The sequence below is a fragment of the Onychostoma macrolepis genome, chromosome 17 (assembly GCF_012432095.1).
Source record: "Onychostoma macrolepis isolate SWU-2019 chromosome 17, ASM1243209v1, whole genome shotgun sequence".
NCBI classification, from domain to species: Eukaryota; Metazoa; Chordata; class Actinopteri; order Cypriniformes; family Cyprinidae; genus Onychostoma; species Onychostoma macrolepis.
Window position 1 is genome coordinate 11,709,326 of NC_081171.1, and position 21,545 is coordinate 11,730,870.

General features: G+C 39.8%; 1 protein-coding gene across 3 annotated transcripts; it reads right to left on the minus strand.

Annotated features, from left to right (window-relative positions):
- Positions 1–12,275: 12,275 nt before the first annotated feature.
- On the minus strand, positions 12,276–18,693 carry LOC131523275 (deleted in malignant brain tumors 1 protein-like). 3 transcript variants are annotated; one of them, XM_058749531.1, is made up of 17 exons: positions 18,289–18,693; positions 18,067–18,093; positions 17,934–17,966; positions 17,663–17,807; positions 17,224–17,405; positions 16,924–17,068; positions 16,575–16,759; positions 16,057–16,149; positions 15,776–15,802; positions 15,255–15,638; positions 15,108–15,164; positions 14,709–14,859; positions 14,061–14,272; positions 13,748–13,923; positions 13,242–13,633; positions 12,763–13,025; positions 12,276–12,658 (listed from the first exon to the last, which is right to left on the minus strand). In XM_058749531.1, exons 1-17 carry the CDS (start codon positions 18,335–18,337, stop codon positions 12,648–12,650), a joined length of 2,532 nt encoding a protein of 843 aa, XP_058605514.1. In that variant the 5' UTR covers positions 18,338–18,693; the 3' UTR covers positions 12,276–12,647. The 3 variants fall into 3 exon arrangements, with proteins under 3 accessions (XP_058605514.1, XP_058605513.1, XP_058605515.1); XM_058749530.1 differs by having other exon boundaries at positions 12,276–13,025; XM_058749532.1 differs by lacking the exon at positions 12,276–12,658 and having other exon boundaries at positions 12,800–12,913.
- Between the last annotated feature and the right edge of the window lie 2,852 nt (positions 18,694–21,545).

Below are 21,545 nucleotides of genomic sequence, written 5' to 3' on the forward strand. Positions count from 1 at the left end.
CCTACACCGGTTTCATCTACAGCTGTTCATACGGCTGCTTTCGTATACTGTCTGATCATACTGTGCATGCAGTTGACTGTGTGGCCATCACGGTGTTGGACCGTGGCCCCTCTGAGTGTTTGTAAGACTATTGTTCAATCGATCTGTATGACTGCATTTATATCCACAGGTGAATATTTAACGAGCCGTGATACTGAATCTTGACAGAAGGGGAGAGTGTATTTTGTTTCTTTTGTTGTAGTTTCTTTTCTTTTTAATTTGTCACTTGCTTTATGAATTTGAATGCACTGATTTCCTGTGGGGCTTGTCCCTTCTGTCCAAGTAAGGGTTGTTATGGTCTCTTTGTAACCTGTGGGTATTTAATTGGTAAACTGTTGATGAGACCATTCTCTAGCATGTTTGAGGATTAATGATTTCTGTGCCAAATGAATGTTTTATTTTTGTAAGTCACGTCTCTTGCTCATTTAGTAGAATCGGACCTGTGTTTCCTTGAGTCGCACCTGAGGGTGCGTAGTATTTCCCTGGGTGCAAGTCCTAGGGTGGCGTAGTCGTCCCTCCACTGTTTCTGTTGCGCGACGTCACCTCGCCACATAAAGATGCTATGTGAAAGTTTGAAACAGAAAATAGTGGTTTTCATCTTGCCCCTTTCTTGGTAAAGAAAACACATTTTAACTCAAATTAATCCAAATGGATTTATAGCGTTTGGGACCAAACTCTTCACATACATGTATACGAGCGTATGGGACGCTCAGTGGGCTCAGGTGTACTGCAGACAAGATGGTGGTGTGTGTTTCCGGTAAGAGAAGGGGATCCCCGATTTAGCTTGTTTAATCAAAGGAGATTTGTATATGTTACTTCACACATGTGGTCTACAATAAACAGAAGAGATACAAAGAAAACAGTGGTAAATATATCAGTGAATTACACAAATATTCAGTTATTAAGTAATATATTAATTAACATAAATGATTTGCCGATTATATTAGTAAATAAAGTAAACAATGACAAGCAGATTGCACAATCGTTGCGTATGCTCAATAACACGAGCAGGAAACAAGCAAATATATAAATTTCAAGCAATATTGAACAAACCAGGTGACATGTAACTAAAAAGTGAACATAATAATTTGTATTCTAATAGGAATACACTTATCAAACTCAAAGTCCGATACTAAAGTGTTTGGCTTCACTTTCAAGTTCACTTTCGTTTGTGACGCAGTTTAAAATGTGTTCAATTTACGGGCAAATATCGACATTTAGAACAATAATATAGATTACAAATATATATATATATATATATATGAAAAGTCCAACATAATTCCGTGTAATGACCACGGACTTAATTAACCCCGAATCTGTGGTGGCATCACGGAATCGCCAAAAATTCCGTGATGGGCTCACAGAAGTGATACCAATGTAAGTCAGTGACAGGTATCAGCCGTGGTCCACGTACGCACGGATCCACTGGTTCAACACTTTAAATAGGAAACTCTTAGCATCAATATGCCGACTCGATATACTGGGGAATTTATCGTCATCATTTTTGTTCAGAACTGGGTAGGTTTAGGGTAGGGGTGGGGTCAGGTACTCCAGTGAAAGTATAAATTGCATCGGAGATATAACTGCATCGGAGTCGCTCTTTTTACGTGGTCCGATGCAGCGCTGGTGTTGAACCAGTGAAGATCCATGCATGGACCACGGCTGATGCCTTCTGTGAGCCCATCACAGAATTTTCGGCGATTCCGTGATGCCACCACAGATTCGGGGTTAATTAAGTCCGTGGTCATTACACGGAATTCTGTGAGATCAGGTTGGAAAATTCACCTGTATTAATTTACACAATGGTAAAAAAAAAACATATACAAAGCTGACTAAAGAATCCAGCCAGCCTGATTTGTAACCTGCTGCTGTCGAGTCAAAGGCTGCATTTACACTGCAGGTCTTGATGACCAATTCCGATTTTGTGATTATATCCGATTTTTTGGACGACGCGCTTACATTTCTTTTAAAAGTGACCCATATCCGAAGTGTGCATTTTACACTGCACTTGGTGAAACAAGCTAAAAATAGCATATGACATCACAAATCAATTTGAATAGTAGGCTACATTGAGTTTAATTTATTGACATGGAATTCACATATAAACGTTTTTAATGCAATATATATATATATAATTAGCCAAAATAGGCTAATTATATATCCTAGTTCAAATTCTTCAGATGTACACAGCTCCGCTGAAAGCTTGCAAGTGGAATAATACTCAGGTGGTAGATATTGTTAAGCATGTCACATCTTCTGTGTTTTTTTTTAAGTAATTAAAACCAAATGCGTTCATCAGTGAGTGTATATCAAAGGCAGGACATGTTTGTGTGCATTTTATTTTGTGGTTTCAATGGAACGAACAGGACTAAGCGTTCGTCTGTGCATGAGCCGTAACTGACAACAACAGTGGCAACGAGCACTCAGCGTGATTTCAAAAACAACACATTTCATCGTCAGATCGCCTTTTATGTAACACAAATGAACGAAATTAATACTCTGCTACTAAACTAGAGATGTTTCATTTTTTACAGGTATGTCTGTACCGCGAAATGTTTAAAAAAAACCTCACTTTTCAATGACGTAGGAGTCGCATTTACAGGGGAATATCCGATTTGACCACTTACACGGCAGGCGCAAGTGCACGTATCCGATTCATATCTGATTTATTTCCACATATGAATGAGGCCCGAAACCGATCGGATAATATCGGAATCCATGTGATTTTTTCCTGCTTACACGGTCGTGGGCCATATCCGATCTGTGACACATGGGAGGAAAAAATCGGAATTGGGTCACTTGAACCATGCAGTGTAAATGCGGCCAAAATGTCAGCTCATAACTAAGCTACATATGCTACGTGCCACAAGGGGGCGTGGTTAGGGCTTTCTCACACAGCCGATCCCAAATGTGTGTAAGGACATTTGAAATAGTGAGAAACCCTAGCTAATTAGTAGGCTCAATAGGGTCAATATCAGAGAATTTAGGGAGTGGGACTAGAATCACATATGCGTGATTGTGTACCTGTACTTCATCTGTTCTGGTACGCCCATCAAGTCCAGGGAAAGTCACTTTTCCTACTGGCCAACATGCTTGTGGAAGTTGTGGGTCCACTATCAGTACCACCTGATCTAGATCAATTTCTCCTCCATCTTTACGCCATTTCTGTCTTTCTTGCAGATTCGGGAGGTAGTAATGGATGAATCTAGACCAGAAATGGTCAGCGAGTACTTGGCTATGTTTCCATCTTCTGGTACCCAAAAGATTACTTGAATCATAGAGCACTTGTGGGAGAGAAGAATCATGGCGGCCCATTAGGACGATGCTAGGCGTAACTGGGTCCAAATCCGACATGTCTCATGACACGTATCCTAAAGGCTTAGCATTTAGGATGCCCTCTACTTCAATAAGCACAGTACGCAGTACAGATTCAGTCACTGTTTGATCCTTCAGTACTACCTTTAGGGCCTGCTTTACTGACTTAACCTCCCATTCCCAAGCTCCCCCGAAATGAGGGGCACCAGGTGGAATAAATCTGAATGAAATCTGTTGTTCTGCGAGTTGTTCCCTGAGTTGAGGTATCATGGCTTCATAGGCTGCTTTCATCTCTTTGTCTCCTCCAACAAAGTTGTTCCATTATCACAAAGGAGCTTAAATGGTTTCCCTCTTCGCGCTATGAATCTGCGAAGAGACATTAGAAATGTATCTGTATCAAGGCTCTCTAAGAGATCAAGATGGAGACAGCGGGTGGTCACAAACTATTCCCCATCTATTCTCTGTACATCGACAGATCTTCACTGTGAATAGACCAAAACAATCCATTCCAGTGGAGTAGAATGGGGGTTTGTACAAACGTAGGCGTGCTAATGGGAGGTCAGCCATTTTGGGTACACCAGGCTCAGCACATTTCTGGCAGTCCACACACCTGTATTGATACTTCTTGATAGCTTCCCTTCCTCGCAGAACCCAGTATCGTCTTCTCAGCTCGGCAAAGACTCTTTCTGGCCCAGGATGTAGAAGGGAGGCATCATAGTCCTTGATCAGAAGCTTGGTTAGGTGGTGTTGTGGATCAAGCACAATGGGGTACATTGCATCTAATTCCATATGCTTAGCATATTTTAGTCTCTCTCGGACCCTGATAGGTCCACTGGCTTTATCATACTCGGGTGATAAGGATGCTAATCTGCTGTTAGCTGGTAATGGTTGCTCAGAGGCGAGAGCCTTAAACTCCTCTGGAAAGGAATCTTTCTGAGCCTGTTGTAGGAAGAGCTTCTCTGCTGAGATGTAACTCTCTGAATCATCTGGTGACTGTGTGGGAGATGTAGCCGCCCCATGAAGGGATGTCACTGTAGCCTTTAGTAGCTCAGACCAGGTACTAAATTGGTTGACATCAGGAAGGGGAATGTCTGGACTAGTGCACACATGCAGGCAAATTGCTGACTTTTTCAATTTTGCCTCTGGTTCAGGTTTATCTGCTGGCAAAGTGGGCCAACATGACTCTGGCTGATGCAGGAAATTTGGTCCGTTAATCCAACGGCAAGGTGGGGTTAAATCCTTCAATGACTGGCCTTGTGCTATGACATCAGCAGGGTTGTTTGCTGAATCAACGTACCTCCAGGAATCAATCAGTGAGTGATTGAATTTCAGCCAGTCGGATCACGAGTCGGATTTAAGCCATTGGAGGACGGTAGCTGAGTCTGACCAGAGAACCACATGATTGATGTCCTCAGTTAGTTCTGCTTGAAGGATATTAGCCACCTGCGCTCTGGTAAGTGCCTCACTCAGTTCCAGACGAGGGATCGTCATCTGCTTCCGAGGTGCCACTCGTGAACGGGCTAACACAAATGAGACATATAGATGTCCTTCATTGTTTTCTGTGGGCATGTAGGCCACTGAGCCATAGTCCCTCTCAGATGCGTCACAGAATATATGTAAATCCCGATTGAGGATTTCCACATGCCCTTCAAATGGAGTGTAACACCTTGGGATTGGAATCTGATTCAAACTGTGGGGCTCTTGTTGCCAGTCTTGCCATCTGATTAACAGGTTGTCAGATGTGATTGGGTCATCCCACCCTAGATTGTTCTTCCACAAATCCTGGACCAGCATTTTGGCTCGGTTTGTAAATGGAATTAGATAACCCAGGGGATCATATTGAGATGCCAAAACTCTGTAGACATTACACAGAGTGGGTTCAAGGCATCCAGATTGGCTGGGTTTGTAGCTGAACGAGTTTGTGAGGAAGTTCCACAGTAGCCCGAGTGTACCCTCTAGGAGGTCAGTACTCTTCTGTGATAGCCAGAGTTCACTATTCTGTGATCTTGCTTCAGAAGGGAGATGCTGAATAAACTCAGGTCAGTTGCTGGCCCATTGACGGAGCTCGAACCCGCCAGTGAGCAAAAGTCGCCGTAGGTTGTCTACTAATGCTCTAGCTTCAGCATCAGTTCGAAGGCTATGAAGACAGTTGTCTACATAAAAAGGAACTTTTGACCGTTCTCACCAGAGCTGGGTCCACTTGCGGGTGGTTCTGAGCAATTTCCTGGAGTGCATACATGGCACAGCATGGGCTGCACGTTGTGCAGAATGGTAAGACTTGCCATTCTTAGATCTTAGGCTGTTCTGTCCTCTGCATGTCTCTCCACAGAAAGTGTACAATAGGCTTATCACTTGGCAAGAGGCGAACCTGCTGGAACATACCCTTCACATCTCCGCTGATGGATGTTCACGGAACCTCAGCAAGACACCAAGTAACGACGGACCAAGAACGGGCCCAGGCAGGAGGATGTCATTTAAAGCGTGGCCTTGGTATGAATAAGAACAGTTGAAAAAAATTCTGTCCTAGTTGTTATGCGTCACCATATGGTGAGGGATGTACCACGACTCTGGGGATTGCTCAGCTTCTTGTGTTGATATCTCTGCCACATAGCCAGCTTCTTGCAGTTTCTTCATTTCAGAACAGTAAGACTCAGCTCGCCTAAGGTCTTTAGCAAGTTTACGCTCAGTGCTTCGAAGGTTTGCCATCGCTGCTTCTTTAGGGGCTTTAAGAAGTTCAGCATTGGGCCATCTGAGCAAGGGAGTGGCGTATCGCATAACACCACTGAGTTCTACCCTGGTGGTATGTGTCTGGAGAAGAGAGAGGGCATACTGGTCTTGCTTGGAGCGAGTGGTTGTCTTCTCATTTGCATAGGGCAGGGTATCAATTTTCCGGAGGTGTTTCACATTCTTGAATAGCTTAATATCCGTTGTGGTTGTGGTTATGTGTAGACACTGTGGGGTGGAAAGGGTGGTTTGACTAAGCCCAATGGGACCTTGGAGGGTCCAACCAAGTCTGGTACAGACGGCAATCGGTCCATACACACTGGCTGGACAGGAGTAAGCAGATGAGGCAGGTCAGACCCGAGGAGCAATAGAGGTTGGGCTTGGTCAATCAAGGGTAAAAAAAAAAAGAAAAACCCAACTTTCTTTCTTTTCCTTTCTTTTTTTTCTATATTCATTCATAAATTATATTACTTTGTAAGTGTCATATTTGGCAGTTGGCATTAGAAGTTATATTACTAATAACAGTGGCATGTGAGAAGTTTAATACCACAGGAAAAAAAGTTAAATACTATGCCTTTTTCGAAGCTGCTGTATAAAACTCACGGCACTTTCCCCCTTGGCTCGAAAGAGGCTGCAGAGGAAGAGCGCAGCAGAGCTAGTTGGGCGAGTTCATCGCCTTGGGCGATGGCCACACGGAGCCTGAGAGTCCGGAGACTCATATCCCTGCAGTGGGGGAAGTCCGACCCCCAAGCGCCACCTCTGTGTGGGCGCGACCCAGGCAGAAGACGCACGATTCGTGGCCATCAGAAGATTCGATTGGCTCCGCACAGGAGAGGCAATCGTGAGTCATCTTTGAATCCAAAGCTCACCGGAACACAGCTGGGGAAGAGAAGACGTGTCCGCTGCAGCGTGTAGATCACGGTGAGTAGTCTTGTTTGGTAGGCTTCAAAGCGCAAACATTTCACAATTAACTGTTTGGTCAGATCGGGTCATCACAAATACAAGTTTGTTTAATTCTAATTGGTGGCAGTTCAGTTAGCTTTGCCATTCTGTCCGTTTGGTGCTGGCTGTGCATTATGACTCTCCACGTGATTTTATTTATTTTTGATTTTTTTGCTATTAAATTATTATTATTATTATTATTAAAGTATTGTTGAATTTTCTACTTGCTCTCCTTTGCATTAATGTGATGGAGTAAATGTATGTTGTATAATATGCCCTGGGAAATACATATTAAACAAGAGATGACTCGGTTGCTTTGTTCCTATTCTATCGGGATTAAGTTGAGTTTAATATGCTTCAACCGGACTGAGAATTGCTTAATTTATTGTTGGAAAAATGTGCATCTGGACATAATTGTCATTTTGAAGTAATTTATCATGATGTGGTGATTCGAGGGGAAATGACGAATCACCACATCATGATAAATTAAAGTAACTTGAGATAATACACTCAAATGTACCGGAGATCAAAGACTATTTAAAGAGTGGCCATATAAGTTACAAACAAGTAAAATTATATTTCTTTATAGATTATATAACAACAACTTGGAAAACAGACAAAACAGAAAAGGTAAGAAGCATTATTTGAGAAAAGGGCATACTGATATAATAGGCGCAGACCTGTAACGGAACTAACTAACCCTGCGCTGATGTAATTTCCGATTCTTGTGAAAAGGCTAATTGAAGGGGAACTGATATCTAAATCTAAAGTTAGGCGTTCATTACTTTCTCTCAATTTAATTAGTTTTTTAGCACCCCCTCTGAACTGTTAAGCCCCCCCTTAGCACCCCCAACAAAAAAATCCTGGAGCCGCCACTGTATAGATTACAAACACAAAATATATATGAAAACTTAACAACGTTAACAAAAAAAAAAAAAATTAAAGTTGACTAAACAATCCAGCCAGTCTGATTTGTAACCTTCTGCTGTCGAGTCAAAATGTCCGCTCCTAACTGAGCTACATATGCTACGTGCCACAAGGGGGCGTGGTTAGGGCTTTCTCACAACATACATACAGAATATATACATTCGGCATGATAAAATATAAAGATTTCACAGTGATCTGATTCTGTAATGTTTGTTTAGTTATGAAAACATTACTTTAAACCATTTTTTACTACGTTTATACAGAGAAGAGGAGCAGAGAGTATAGAATAGCCTACTACAGTGGTTCTCAAAATTTTTAAACCAAGTACCACCTCAGAAAATATTTGGCTCTCCAAGGACCAGCATAATGACCATCATTAAAATACAGTACTGTAGTAAGCCTAACTATTCAGCTACAGCTATGCAGTTTAAAAACAAGGCAGTTTTATTCCTAATAGAAATATTTATTATTTTCGGCCACTTTAAACATTGTAAATACAGTTTGAACATTAACACTGCACTGTGCTTACATACAGGTAAATAAAAAAACTTAAATTATTAAATTAAAATGTACTGTACCCAGAAGTTAAATAAAAACTGTACTGTACCTATAAAGTAAAAACAAACTGTACTGTATTTAAGTGTAAAGTAAAAAATGTAAAGTACTTGATAAAAAAATAAAATAACAGGCATCATTTAGCTACCTTGCAAACTTTTTAAAAGTGTTTTAACATTAATTTATATTTAATTCAGTGATTTATCTGCATACCACTAGAGGGAGCCCACTTATCACACTTTGAGAATCAGTGGTTTACCAGATTAAGAAATGAGCTAGTGAGAATAATTGCAGATTAACATCGTAAACATGAACCATGCAACCATATAATATGATTAAATGTTAATAAATTAAGTGTATCTGTCAGGGATCAGTCACCATCACAACAGTCACCACCCAGCACAATCAGCCGATCACAGTCACCTGACTTCTAATTGCACGCACCTGCTGACACCAATCAACACCACTATAAATACACACACTGCCATTCCCCACATTGTCCGGTCTACCATTAACTAGATGGACAGCTCTGGACTCACTCTATGATCACGGCTTACCTCAATGCTTACCAGTTGGATCCCTTGCCGATTCTCCCTCGAAGCTTTTGATCCTTGATCCGAACCTGCAAACAAAGACACAACTTCAACCGCAGCTAAGCAATCTGAACTTCACACTAACTTGCTCACTCACCTGCTTTTGGTCACTCCCGATCCTGAATCCCCGAATCCCTTCAATAAACCTGTTTGTTCTCACTCACCAGTTGTGTGTACCGTGCTTTGTGACAGTATCAGTAATCATAAATCAAAGAGAATTTTTATAAAGATATTTTCCTAGGTGACAAGAATCACTCAGTCGCTTTGTGTCAAAGTGTCAAACTCAAATGCAGTTACGGGGTTTTTGACCAGCGAATGTGTGCAAATGCGCATTTTGTCCCTCATTAAAATGGAGGCATCGCATTGCGTTTTCATCAACAGGTTACAAAGTTTGTTGTAGTAGCTATATGTGAGCTCAGTTTTCCCTGTTGTAAAATACATTTGGCCAAAATCTCATTTTATAAAAGAGATGAAATGCTAGGGGAGAGCGGGGTATGTTGTCACACTTTTCACACTGTCTAACATTTACTGAGCACCATACATCGCAATGGTATAAATGTCATACCAAATGAAAGAAGGAAGTCTTGGGCACATATGTTGTATTTATTACGTTTTCATATCTTATCTCATTAGGGAGTTGTAGACTGTTGAATAGAGAATGTGCACTTGTGACAAATTGCCCCATCGGTGGGTAAATTGTCACACTAGATTATTTAAAAATAAGAACACAACTACTTAACTGTGAATATTGATTTAAATTTTTAAATACAAATCAGAACGGGAAATGTATACAATCATGCCTAGAGAATTTGGAAAAACAATTATTTAAATCCAAACAATACACATTTCAATCAAAACACATTATGTGGCAAGACCACTTTACTTTGAACTTTAAACTCAAACGTTCTCTGGCTTGCACATAGATCCATGATAACTGAATGGAATTTTGCAGATAACTCGCTTAACTTAACACGTTTAACCTCTGAACAAAACAGATGCCCTGTATCTGACTAATCAGACTCATCTTCAGAGTCACAATTCTGGCCCACATAAATTGCCTGGCCTGAGGTGCAAGCATCATGGGCCCATTTGTTGCATTTTACACATTTTACCCAGGTCTCTTTTGGACAACTGTTTGAAAATGGCTCCACACAGACGAGGCAGAAGCAGTCTTCATTATCTGATGATGACTCTTGTATGATTTTTCTTCTTTTAGCTGCCTTGTTCTTTGTAGGTCCAGATTTTGACCCCCCTCCTTAATTCCTGCCCTTCCTTCCTTTCTTCAAAAACCTTATTGCAATTACAAATAAATTACAATATCACAATGTTTTTTGAGCATGTTCTATGTGTTTATTTGTACTGGGGCAAGTTGTCACATGTGACGACTTGCCCCAAAGTCATTCAGACAACTTGCCCCGAACTGACATATGTGCCAATGTTGTCTAAATCTTAAGGTTAGCTCAACATAGAACGTCAGCTAAAGTACCAAAAGACACGTTATTGTCTCCTCTATTTTGTGCAAAATAATAATTTTTAACATTCATACCTAACAAAGTTGTATTGCATAAACTTTTAAGTGCAAATTTTTTACTTTTTAAGCAGAAAAATAAGAAAATTGTGCTAACCTCAGATTAGAGCAATCTTGACCACATGTGAATAGGAAGTTGACTATAGAAGAAGAAGTCACACAAAGTGGCTATTTGATTTTTGAGATAGAGTTTCTAGTGTTGGAGTTACGAACAGTGTGATAACTAACCCATTTGACAACTTACCCCGCTCGCCCCTACTGTATGCACAGGCTATTTAAGTGTATTGGCTATGACTAGATGGCAAATGCTAGCCCTCAGACCTCAAATACATAAAATATAAGCCTTTATAAACATAGTGCTTCTTGCGTAAAGAAAACACTGCACTTATTCAAACAACAAGATCTTTATTTACCCTTGCAACGTTCAGCTGCTGTGAAACCTCAGTTCACTCAGTCAAGATAGTCAGAACAGTCAACTCAGTCAAAACAGATTTTACTGACAGTTTGAGCGGATCCAACAAGATTTAGTCACAAGCTCTTTTTAATACCCTCTCACTGGCTAAATATTTGTAAAACAGGCAGACAAATGTAAAGGGTGATCAATAGCATTGATTTATTGAAGAGAAAAAAAAAGGGCACATCGGCAGCATAAGGGAAAAAAGAGCATGTGCTCTGCACAGGTTGAACCCTACGCGCCTGACTCAGTGATGTCATCATCCAGCTCAGTTAAGATCTCCTCAAATATTGTATGTGCAAAAAATAAATAATAATAATAAACAGTTTTGAAAATTAAGTGAACTAGTTACTTTATACAGTAGGCTATGTACCATTAAAGACTGTAATCTATACTTTACAGCTTGTTTTCCTCCACATAGAATTCAATATGGTTAGGGTGCATTTGACTAATTTATATAAATTGAGTATTCTAATATTTAATATATATATATTTTTAGAATATTTTAGTATAAATATTTAAGTTTCATGTTGTCAGGCTAATTGGGATTATTTCTTAAAAAAAAAAAAAAAAACACTGATATGCAGTAATAACAAATAATAATATTATTGGATAGAAGTTCACACAATTTCACCAAGATCCACCCACATAGTGACTTCTGGCCTCTCCACTTGTGTCCATGACAGACGGACAGACGGACGGACGGACGGACGGATGGACAGATAGATGGATAGATGAAGTAAATAAATAAAAATTCTAAGTTAGAAATGTCATATGGTTCTTACACATGAAACTTTTCATATGGTGAAAAAAAAAAAAAAAACCTTTTATGATGTAGCCATCTAGTAAATGTAGCATTTTGCTTGACATATGAGTGTTAAAAATGTTATACACATAATAAATTTCATACAACTAAAAACAATATATACAAATTTAATGACTTGGGTCTGCTTAAGTCCTGTTTGTTGCATGTCTCTGCATTTTGGTGGCACATAATGACATAATGTTTTAGCAGACAACAGTTTTTCAAATATTGATTAACAATGAAAGGGGTTTAGTTAAAAATGAGAAAGAAATAACAAAAGTTTATGGCAAAATACTTTAAGAATTTATTTTAAAAAAAAAATAAAAAAAGGTTTTCTTCATTATCATTTAGGATAGTTGTATCGTCCTGACATTTCTTATTCGGTGTCCTCCAAAAAATAATTTAAATACAGAAATGAATAACATCAAAACTTCCTAAAACATTTAAATATAACAGGGTTGGAACAAAACAAGTTTTGAACAAGAAATGTAATGGGTTTTTTTCCCCCATGTCTTTTGTACCATGCATTATCTTGATTCATATCTGAGAGACCATGTAGAAACACTGAGTGGAATACAAGTGAATATAAACCATTGGAGACACCACTGACAAGAACAGCTGTTTAGAAATGCTTTATTGAATTGCAAAAATACAATTTGTATTTAGATTTATTTGTTGGCTGGTTAATAAGGACTGATTAATAGTAATGATTAAGGTTATGATTGAGAAAATGATAATTTCATTCCTTTGATGTCTCAGACTCCTTTACACGATGCCTTGAATGACAGTGAATGGGCAGTCATTAGAAAAGCCTCAATATTAATACAATTCATTAGAAATGGTGGTCACACTTTATTTTAAGGTCCAGTTCTCACCCTACCTATTAATGGCCTCTGACCATTCAGTTTGATTGGCCCCAGTGTCACAGTATTGGTGTGGTAGGTGCCGTCAAGGGATCTCTTGCGACGGTAGCGGCAACCTTGGCGGCAGCGTGAGTTGTAATCGTTATCAGGGCAGATGATCACCTTACACTGCAGGTACACATAGGCGTGAGTCCGGAGGAACTTGAAAGCCTGGAATCTGAACTGAGCATAGTAGTGCTGACCATTTGTGTAGAAATAATATGTGTTGTCAATGGGACATCTACAGAAGATAAAAAAGAAATACAATACGGATACAGTTTGAACTACAGTCAAACTCAAACACTAAGTTGGTTTTACTATTAGTTTAAATAAGTTACATATAAGAACATATTTCGACTGGGAGCAACAGAATTCTGACTGAAATACTGTCCTAGATCTCAGTTGATTCCACTTTCACATATAATATGATGGTAGAGGGAGAAATAAAAGTTCTTACCCATTACGCAGCAGGTCATAGGAGCGATCTTTGAAGTCATCTGGATTTGGAGACGCTACACAAGTGTCCAGGAAGAGATCCAGACTGTTGTCAGGCCTGTTTAGCTTGACCTGAACATACAGAAGCTGATTCAGGTTCACTTCATATGGAGAGCCATAAATTTGTTGGTAGAAACTGCTGGAGGTGTAGAAGGCAATGCTGGCATTGAAGCGACCCGTTCCTGTGATGTTGGCATTGATGATCTCACTGGCCTTGTAGAATATCTGCACCATGGTGTCTGGCTCCATTCGGCAGCCCACGCGTAGCAGGAACTGTGACTGACGAGTGATTTCACCCAACTGAGACGGAGAGGCCCGCACATTGTTGGTATAGGAAACATAACCATTCACCATCTAAAGGAAAATAGAGGCAGAGAGTAGGTGATCTTGTGTGGTAAACATGCAGAGATATTACCCCTTATATCAGCACTGGAAACATACTGTATCTGGCACACGTGTAGGTCATACCTCTTTGGTGGTCCCACATGCGTCAAGTGGGAAGCTAAACACAACCTCAGTACTGCTAATGCTGGGTCTGCAAAGATGGTCATCCACATAAAGGTCATTTGCACTCAACCCGAGTGAGTTCAGGTAAGACCTTTGAATGACAATGACCATGTTGTCTGAGGAACAATCCACACGACCTGCAGAGCAGAGAATTTAATCCCCTCAATGTATTTTTATACAAAGTATTTATTTAAATGTATGAATATTTATTATAACTACATCTGTTTAGCATCTAAACGTTGATATATTTTAGTGTTATTTCACAGGGCATTACCTTGATCTGCAGTGAGAGAACTTGTGAAAAGGGCCTTGAAACCATGGCTGACACCAGAGTAGTCACTCCTGAAGACAACAGTCAAGTATCGTGAAGAAGAGTGAAACACCTGGTGTGTGGTGTCATTGAAGCAGACCTTTCCCAGCTTTGGATGACCAGTGGAAGAGCCGTCGTATACTGTGATGTAGTCACAGTTACAGCAGCGCTCCAATCTGAGGAAACAGAAATAGAGCTTTTAAGACATTTTAACCAAAATTAAACAAGGCATGTCGTTCGTGGTACTGCACAAAACAAACAAACAAACAAAAAAAACTCAATAATAACACTGCTTCTAGCAGGGGTGTCAAACTCAGTTCCTGGAGGGCCGGTGTCCCTGCAGAGTTTAGCTCCAACCCTGCTCCAACTCACATACCATGTAGTTTTCAAATAAGCCTTAATGACTTGATTAGCTGGATCAGGTGTGTTTAATTAGGGTTGCATCTAAACTGTGCAGGGCTGTGGCCCTCCAGGAACTGAGTTTGACACCCCTGTTCTAGAGCAATTTTTTATATAAATTTTTGTATATATTAAAGACTGAAATAAGATTAGGTTAAATTTTATATGTTAAATATGGTATAAATACAAGATACAAGATGTTCTCTCACTTACTGCACATCAGCAAATGTCAGGAAGATCCTCTGTCCTTGCTGAGCAGAGAGATACCACACACAGTAGGCATTGTCATGGTAATAGTTTGGGTAGTTTGGACTGGAAAGCAGTCCAGAACCATACAGGTGTCCTCCACACTGAGGGTGAGGAACTGGAGATCACAGTGCACCAAAATACAAGAGATGCAATCAACATTGTCCAGGCATGTGGGAAAAGAGGAGAAAAAAATTAGCAAAATTGACACAATAGATAATGTGGAAATGGATAATGTTGTTGATCAATAGGTAAAGGTATCCTTGACAAGAGGCTCAGACATTTGAGGTATGTCATGTTGACTGTACGTGTATAGCCAGCCAATTTGAAAATGTGTGTATTATATCACTTATGTGTGACTAATACCAGAAGAGTTGGTCTCTGGTGCAACAGTTGTATATGTGGTGTTGATGCTTCCCACATCTGGAAGAAATGTTTTAATGACTAAATTAAGTAAATTAATTAAGTAATTAATAATGTAGGTGTATGAAGGTCACATTTAAATATGATTACCTGCACAGTATGCCAAATAACAGTCACTTGGTTCAACAAACTCATAGACAAAATAATTGCCTGGACAGGCTTTCACTCTTATGGAAGTAGAACTGAAAGAGCAGCAGTTATTGGACCAGTGACCACAGACACCTCGGGTGACCACTCCATCCTCGACCTTTGGGTGTCCTCCATTTAACCACAGTGGGGCACGAGTGCCACATTTGTTCATATCAACACATGTGTCTGGCATCTGGACACTCTGGCCATGAATGAAGAGACGATACCAGCCAAACCAATTCACATGCTGATCACACATTAAGACTAAGTTATTCTGATAGTCAGTGGCTCTCCAAGGATCGTCCAGTACAGTGTAGTTGTAGCAGGGGTCATCTGAGGGAGCCTCTGTTTAATCGTTCAAATGATCATTGAAAAAAATAATTAAAGTGTTGTTGAACAAGTATTGCAAGTATCCTCACAATCAATTATTTTATAAGCTGTATGTATATTAGTTTCAGGTATGGATTATGTAATAGCTGTACCTGATGTTGTGGACACTGTGCAATAGTCTGAGTAAAATGAGAAAGAACTTGTCAGTATGGACCCTTTCAAACAATCATGTTGGCAAACAAGATTTCACTTTTTCACCTTTTCAGTGCTTTACAGATTTCTTACGTCATGTTGCTTCTTGGCATCTTTTGCACAATTATATATATATATATATATATATATATATATAAAACAAGTAATACCCTGATCTGTGCTTAAAACATAAAAGTTATATTTTTACTTTGAAATGTGTGTTGGATCATGAGGAACTCACCATCATAGTCGGGGCAACAGTCCCCAAACCTATGACAGACGTCGTCACATGCACAAGAGCCCAAAAAAAGGCCACAGTTACCATTGCAGGAAGCTCAAGAAAATGGAAAAATTAATTATTATATATTAATTATAATTTATTTTTTCATTAATTATTATAATTTATATATCCACAATGCCATTAATACATGAATTTACATAACTAATGGGAATCATGCAGCCTATCATATCTTGACGATAAGAGCTGATTTGAAATAGAAAACTGGAGAAAGGCTTTGAATTTATATAGTTGATGTGAAAGTGGAGGACATCTTTAAGTGGGAATGAGAATTCTTTTAACATTTTTAAGGAGAAAAATATTCGGAAAAAAGAAATGCAGTTCCTTTGCCTAATTACGTTAACTTTGATACTACATTTAAAATGATACTTGCAAAATGACCAGGAAAATTTTATAAAGCAAACTAGGTTGAAGTTCGTAATCTTATAGTCAAGTTTTATTCATTTCTTTTAATTGCTTACCTACAAAGGTCCAGTTTGCATGAAATCCTCTATTTGTTACACTGTGATCACTATAGAAAAGCACAGTCAGATCATTATAGCTGGATTTGAAAGATTGGTTCCTGTAGTCCCGTATTTCTCCCAGTAAGGGGTGGAAGGTAGAAGGACCATCATAAACTCTGATGTAATCACAGCATGTTTCCAAACTAGCAAGCAGAGAGGGCAGAGAAAATAAATGTAAATATATTTGTTTGTCCAGCTTATTAGTATGTTGTTGTAACGATTCCTTGGAAAAAAAGAAATGTAAAAGTTACACATTTTCAGTATACAGTCTCCGTTCCATAAGAAAGAAATTCAAATAATGTCATACGCAACATCGTTGAAGATCAGTGACACAGTCATGTTCTCTGTGCTATGAATGGTCCATGTGCAATATGAGTTATTAGGGTAGTTATTAGGGTACCGGGGGCTGAACAATTCACCCATCCAATCTGTCATATAGCCACCACATGATTCTTCACACAGTGATTGAAGATGAAAAACAGAATAAAAAGACAGACACAGCTGTAATTATGAGAGAATGACAAAAAAAATTGACATAGCACAGTGGGAGAGGTTGAAAGTCATAATACCGTATATCAAGTTCTATTCATGTCTTTTAATCACATACCAAAGACCCAGTTTGCATGAAATCCTCTGTTTGTTACACTGCTATCACTGTAGAAAAACACAGTCAGATCACTGTAGTTGGAATTGAAAGACTGGTTCCTGTAGTCCCGTATTTCTCCCAGTAAGGGGTGGAAGGTAGAAGGGCCATCATATACTTTGATGTAATCACAGCATGTTTCCAAACTAGCATGCAGTAAGGAGAAACACACACAAATGTATTCATTTTGTTTTTGTAAAACCATACTAATATTTCATCAAATAATATTTAAGGACATACATTAAGTGTTCACAAAAAAATAAATAAAATAAACTTTTTGTAAACATTTAGCAATTTTTACTGACTTTCAATATTCAGATTTATTCTTTAAATTAAGATCATTTCATTTAATTGTGTCAATTAACTAGTTCCAAACAAGTATAATGAAAGAACTGTTTCCTACTCTACATCGACGAAGGTCAGTGACACGGTTGTGTTCCCTGTGCTATGGATGGTCCATATACATTGTGCGTTATTAGGGTAGTTATTAGGGTATCGGGGGCTGAACAATTCTCCCATTGCATCTGTCATGTAGCCACCACATGGTTCTTAGAGATATAGAGATAGAAGACAAGAGAATAAAAAATATTTTACATTTTCATGAAAACAGAGATAGAACCCAGATAATCAGTGTATAAAGTTATTCTAAACACTATACAAACATGCATACATACCTGAAGTACCTTCAGTGGAATATAGCCAGTCGTCTAAAAAAACAAAACAAAGTATCTTATCGAATTGTTTTCTATGTTATATAAAAATATGCATAAAAAGCCATGTTCTACACTATATAATTTTGAAGGATACCTGTTGTCTGTGACCCAACGATTTTTGCTGTAATATGAAATAGGCACAACAATTAATGTAATGTAATACTTGTCTTTCTGTATGTGCAATGTTTTTTTATTTTTTATCTATGATTACAAAGTCATCTCTCTGAACTGAGAAATCATTTTACCAAAACATATGATGACAGCTAGCAGCTGTTCCATAAGTTGTACAGTTTTCTCCAGTGAATGATAATCTTACCCTGAAAGGCAGTTAGAAGCAGACAGAGAAGGAGAGTCAGAACTTCCATCTTTCTCTTCTGATCAAGTTTGTCTTCAACTTTTCAGTCATCACTTATATAGTCAAAACCAGCCTAAGAAGGATTTCCTTATGACACATGAATATCCTGGAGCCTGTGCTGGGAAAAAGCTATAGAGCAGCATCATCGTGGAAACGATACAGCTGAATATTATGCAACATTTATTATTACTCTTGACTCTGTATTAATTTATTGGTATATTTGTTGACACAAAGTTTGAGAGTGATCATGTTAATGATATTGAACACACAATTTTAGTGAAGGTTTTTACCATTACCTGACAAAAATATTAAGTTTTACAAAAATATGAAATGAATTGTTTGTATAAAACAAAAGAGAGAAAGTCTGTGGTGTGACACGAGGGACATGAAAGTAGAGCATGTTTCAGATAAATGGTCTGACATACTTTATCCCGTTCATGTCTCTTCTTCACACTGCGTACTCTCTCTCATAACAAATGTCATGTGTTCACACTCACTCAAATGTGTTTTGAAGCAACATAGCACTGCCACAGCATTATTCGCACTAAATCAAATATAATTGCATCATTAACATTATCTGTACTGCAATCTCTGATCACATCACTATCATAAACTTTGTGCCAACAGATATAAAATACATACTGCATTCAGCTGTGTCGTTTCCACAATTATGTAGGATATCCTGGTTGTGATGTATTCCAAACAAAATCAATGTGCGGGATAAGGATGCTGTTACTTAGTCCTTCCCTAGTCTCATTGAGGAAATGTTTGCACATTCTTTAGCAATAAGTTTCAGAATATTAAATGAGCTCACAATAGCTTAAAATCACGCTCATCTATTTAGCTTTTGTAGGGTAAACATGCTAATTCATATATGTAATTTACACACACATACATATAGTGTCCAGGACTATTTATTTATTAATTTTTTTAAAACTTTTTTTAGTATTTATAATAATAATTTTATTTTGTGCTTCTAATGAATCCCCTTGGCTCTATAGAGTCGTAAACACTATTACAGATTGTCTTAGCTGCTTTGGTATATTTCTTAGATCACAAACGCTCCAAACTTCACATCATCCACATCCTTTGTGCACATCATAAAAGCAATTTTTTCTCATTCTTTTGAATAAATTGCCAATGCTTTGGTTCATTGATGCAACTGATTATGCACAATTGTCTGCTGTTACCTGCAATATCAATTGCTTATCTCATGTTGATCAAAACATATTACACTGACTCCCAAAACTTCTAAGCATTGCTCTAGTTTATTGCAGCCAGTAAATGCAAAACGGTTGAGCCAGTTGTGACAATGTGTCAGGCATGGTAAATACATCCTGAATTGATTGATTATTCTCAGGTAAATCCTGACTTTCACTAAGGATAGGAATTCCATGCTGCATTGCATGGGAAGATATCTATTTTGATGTGAATGAGAATATGTGTGTCACGGTTCATGAATTCACTGTTTCCTTCGGGTCTCGTGGCTCTGTTGTTTACATGTCTGTGAGTGTGTGTGTAGGGCGTGACCGAGGTGTCATCACTAATTAGCGCTCAGCTGATCACACTCACTGACACCAGCTGCAGCTCATTCACACTCCCATAAATACTCACTGTTTTGTCCTTTCCTTTGTCAGAGCGTTGTTTGGTGTTTGTTGTGAGTGTCTCCGGTTCCCTGTGATGTCCCATACAAGTTTGTTCCTGTCTTCGAGTTCCTGATCGTCTTGTCGTCTCTTTGTATGGATTTACGTCACCTCACTGGATCTTCACCGAGCACTTCACCGAGCCCTTCACGACCATCGAAGTCCCTGTGTCGCCCGTGTCATGTCATCATCAACATCATCACCTTCATCATCATCATCATCCTCGTCTACCGGCTTTGTGACTGTATCTGACTATATATATATTAAATTCTGAGTTTTCACTTGCATCTCTGCTTCCTCATATTATTATCATGACAGAACGCTCTGACCACCTGACCATGGAAGCAGCGAGTGAATCACCGGCTACTCTTCAAGCATTCGTCACCAGCAGCATTCAACGCATGGACAGTTGTGAGAGAAACATCAGCGACACGGGCAGGGCTGTTCAAGCCCTCGTGACACAGGTGTCCGAGCTCACCCAGCAGATTCAACTCTTGCGAGCTCCCACTGCGCCACCCACACCGGCCGTGCCCATTCCACCACCAGCGAGTGCTGCCCAATCGGAGCCCAGATTACCAGTACCGGAAGCGTACTCAGGTGAGCCCAGTTATTGTAGAGCCTTCATAACACGTTGCTCAATGCATTTTGCTCTTCAACCCAGAACTTTCATTACGGAACAATCCAAAGTGGCGTTCGTGTTAACCCTTCTGTCCGGGAAGGCGGCACTCTGGGGTACGGCGGTGTGGGAGAATCAAGATCCATGCTGCGCCTCGTTCCAGGCACTCGCCGCCGAACTCAGGAGAGTGTTTGATCGCGCCGTGGCCGGAAGAGAAGCTGCCCGACTATTGGCTGACCTTCGTCAGGAGATCGTTCAGTTTCTGACTTCTCCATTGAGTTTCGGACTCTGGCGGAGTGCCAGTGGAACGAGGAGGCGCAGTGGGATATGTTCCTGCATGGGCTGGCTGACCGCATCCAGAGAGAGATTTATGCGATGGACCTTCCCGTATCTCTAAACGGATTGATCGAGTTGGCTCTGAGAGTCGATGCCAGACTGAGTCGAGTCGAGCGGCGGGTATTACCCACTCGTGTTTCTGGAGAGACTGGTATCCAGCGATTCGGCGGAGCGGATGCGGTCAGCCCCTCCTACGATCCCGAACCCATGCAGGTAGGGCGAGCTCGGCTTTCCCGGGAGGAGAAGGAGGCGGAGATCCCAAGGACTATGTTTGTACTGTGGTGGGACTGGACACCGAGCATTTAATTGCCCAGTAAAGACAGAGCCCGATAGTAACGTTGAGGCTACTATCGGGCGGGATCTCCGCCGAGAAGACCTCACCTACATCAACTTTCCTCCCGGTAAGACTGAGATGGTCAACACTCAACCACGACTGCCGTGCACTGTTGGACTCCGGGGCTGAAGGTAATTTTATGGACAGAACATTTGCACACAAATTTAACATCCCCATCAAACCTCTCACCCAGAGATTTCAGTGCACGCACTCAATGGCCAGAATCTTCCCACCATCAACTCCACCACAGAGACTATCACCCTCATCACATCCGGCAACCACAGCGAGA

Bases quoted from the DNA above. Each gene is read 5' to 3' on its own strand.
- LOC131523275 (XM_058749530.1), bottom strand. From the start codon at position 18,337: ATGGAAGTTCTGACTCTCCTTCTCTGTCTGCTTCTAACTGCCTTTCAG. The intron at 14,273-14,708 runs GTAAGTGAGAGA...CTGTTTCCTCAG, and splicing joins CTGACATTTGCTGATGTGCA to ATTGGAGCGCTGCTGTAACT. The intron at 13,026-13,241 runs GTAAGAACTTTT...TATCTTCTGTAG, and splicing joins TATGACCTGCTGCGTAATGG to ATGTCCCATTGACAACACAT.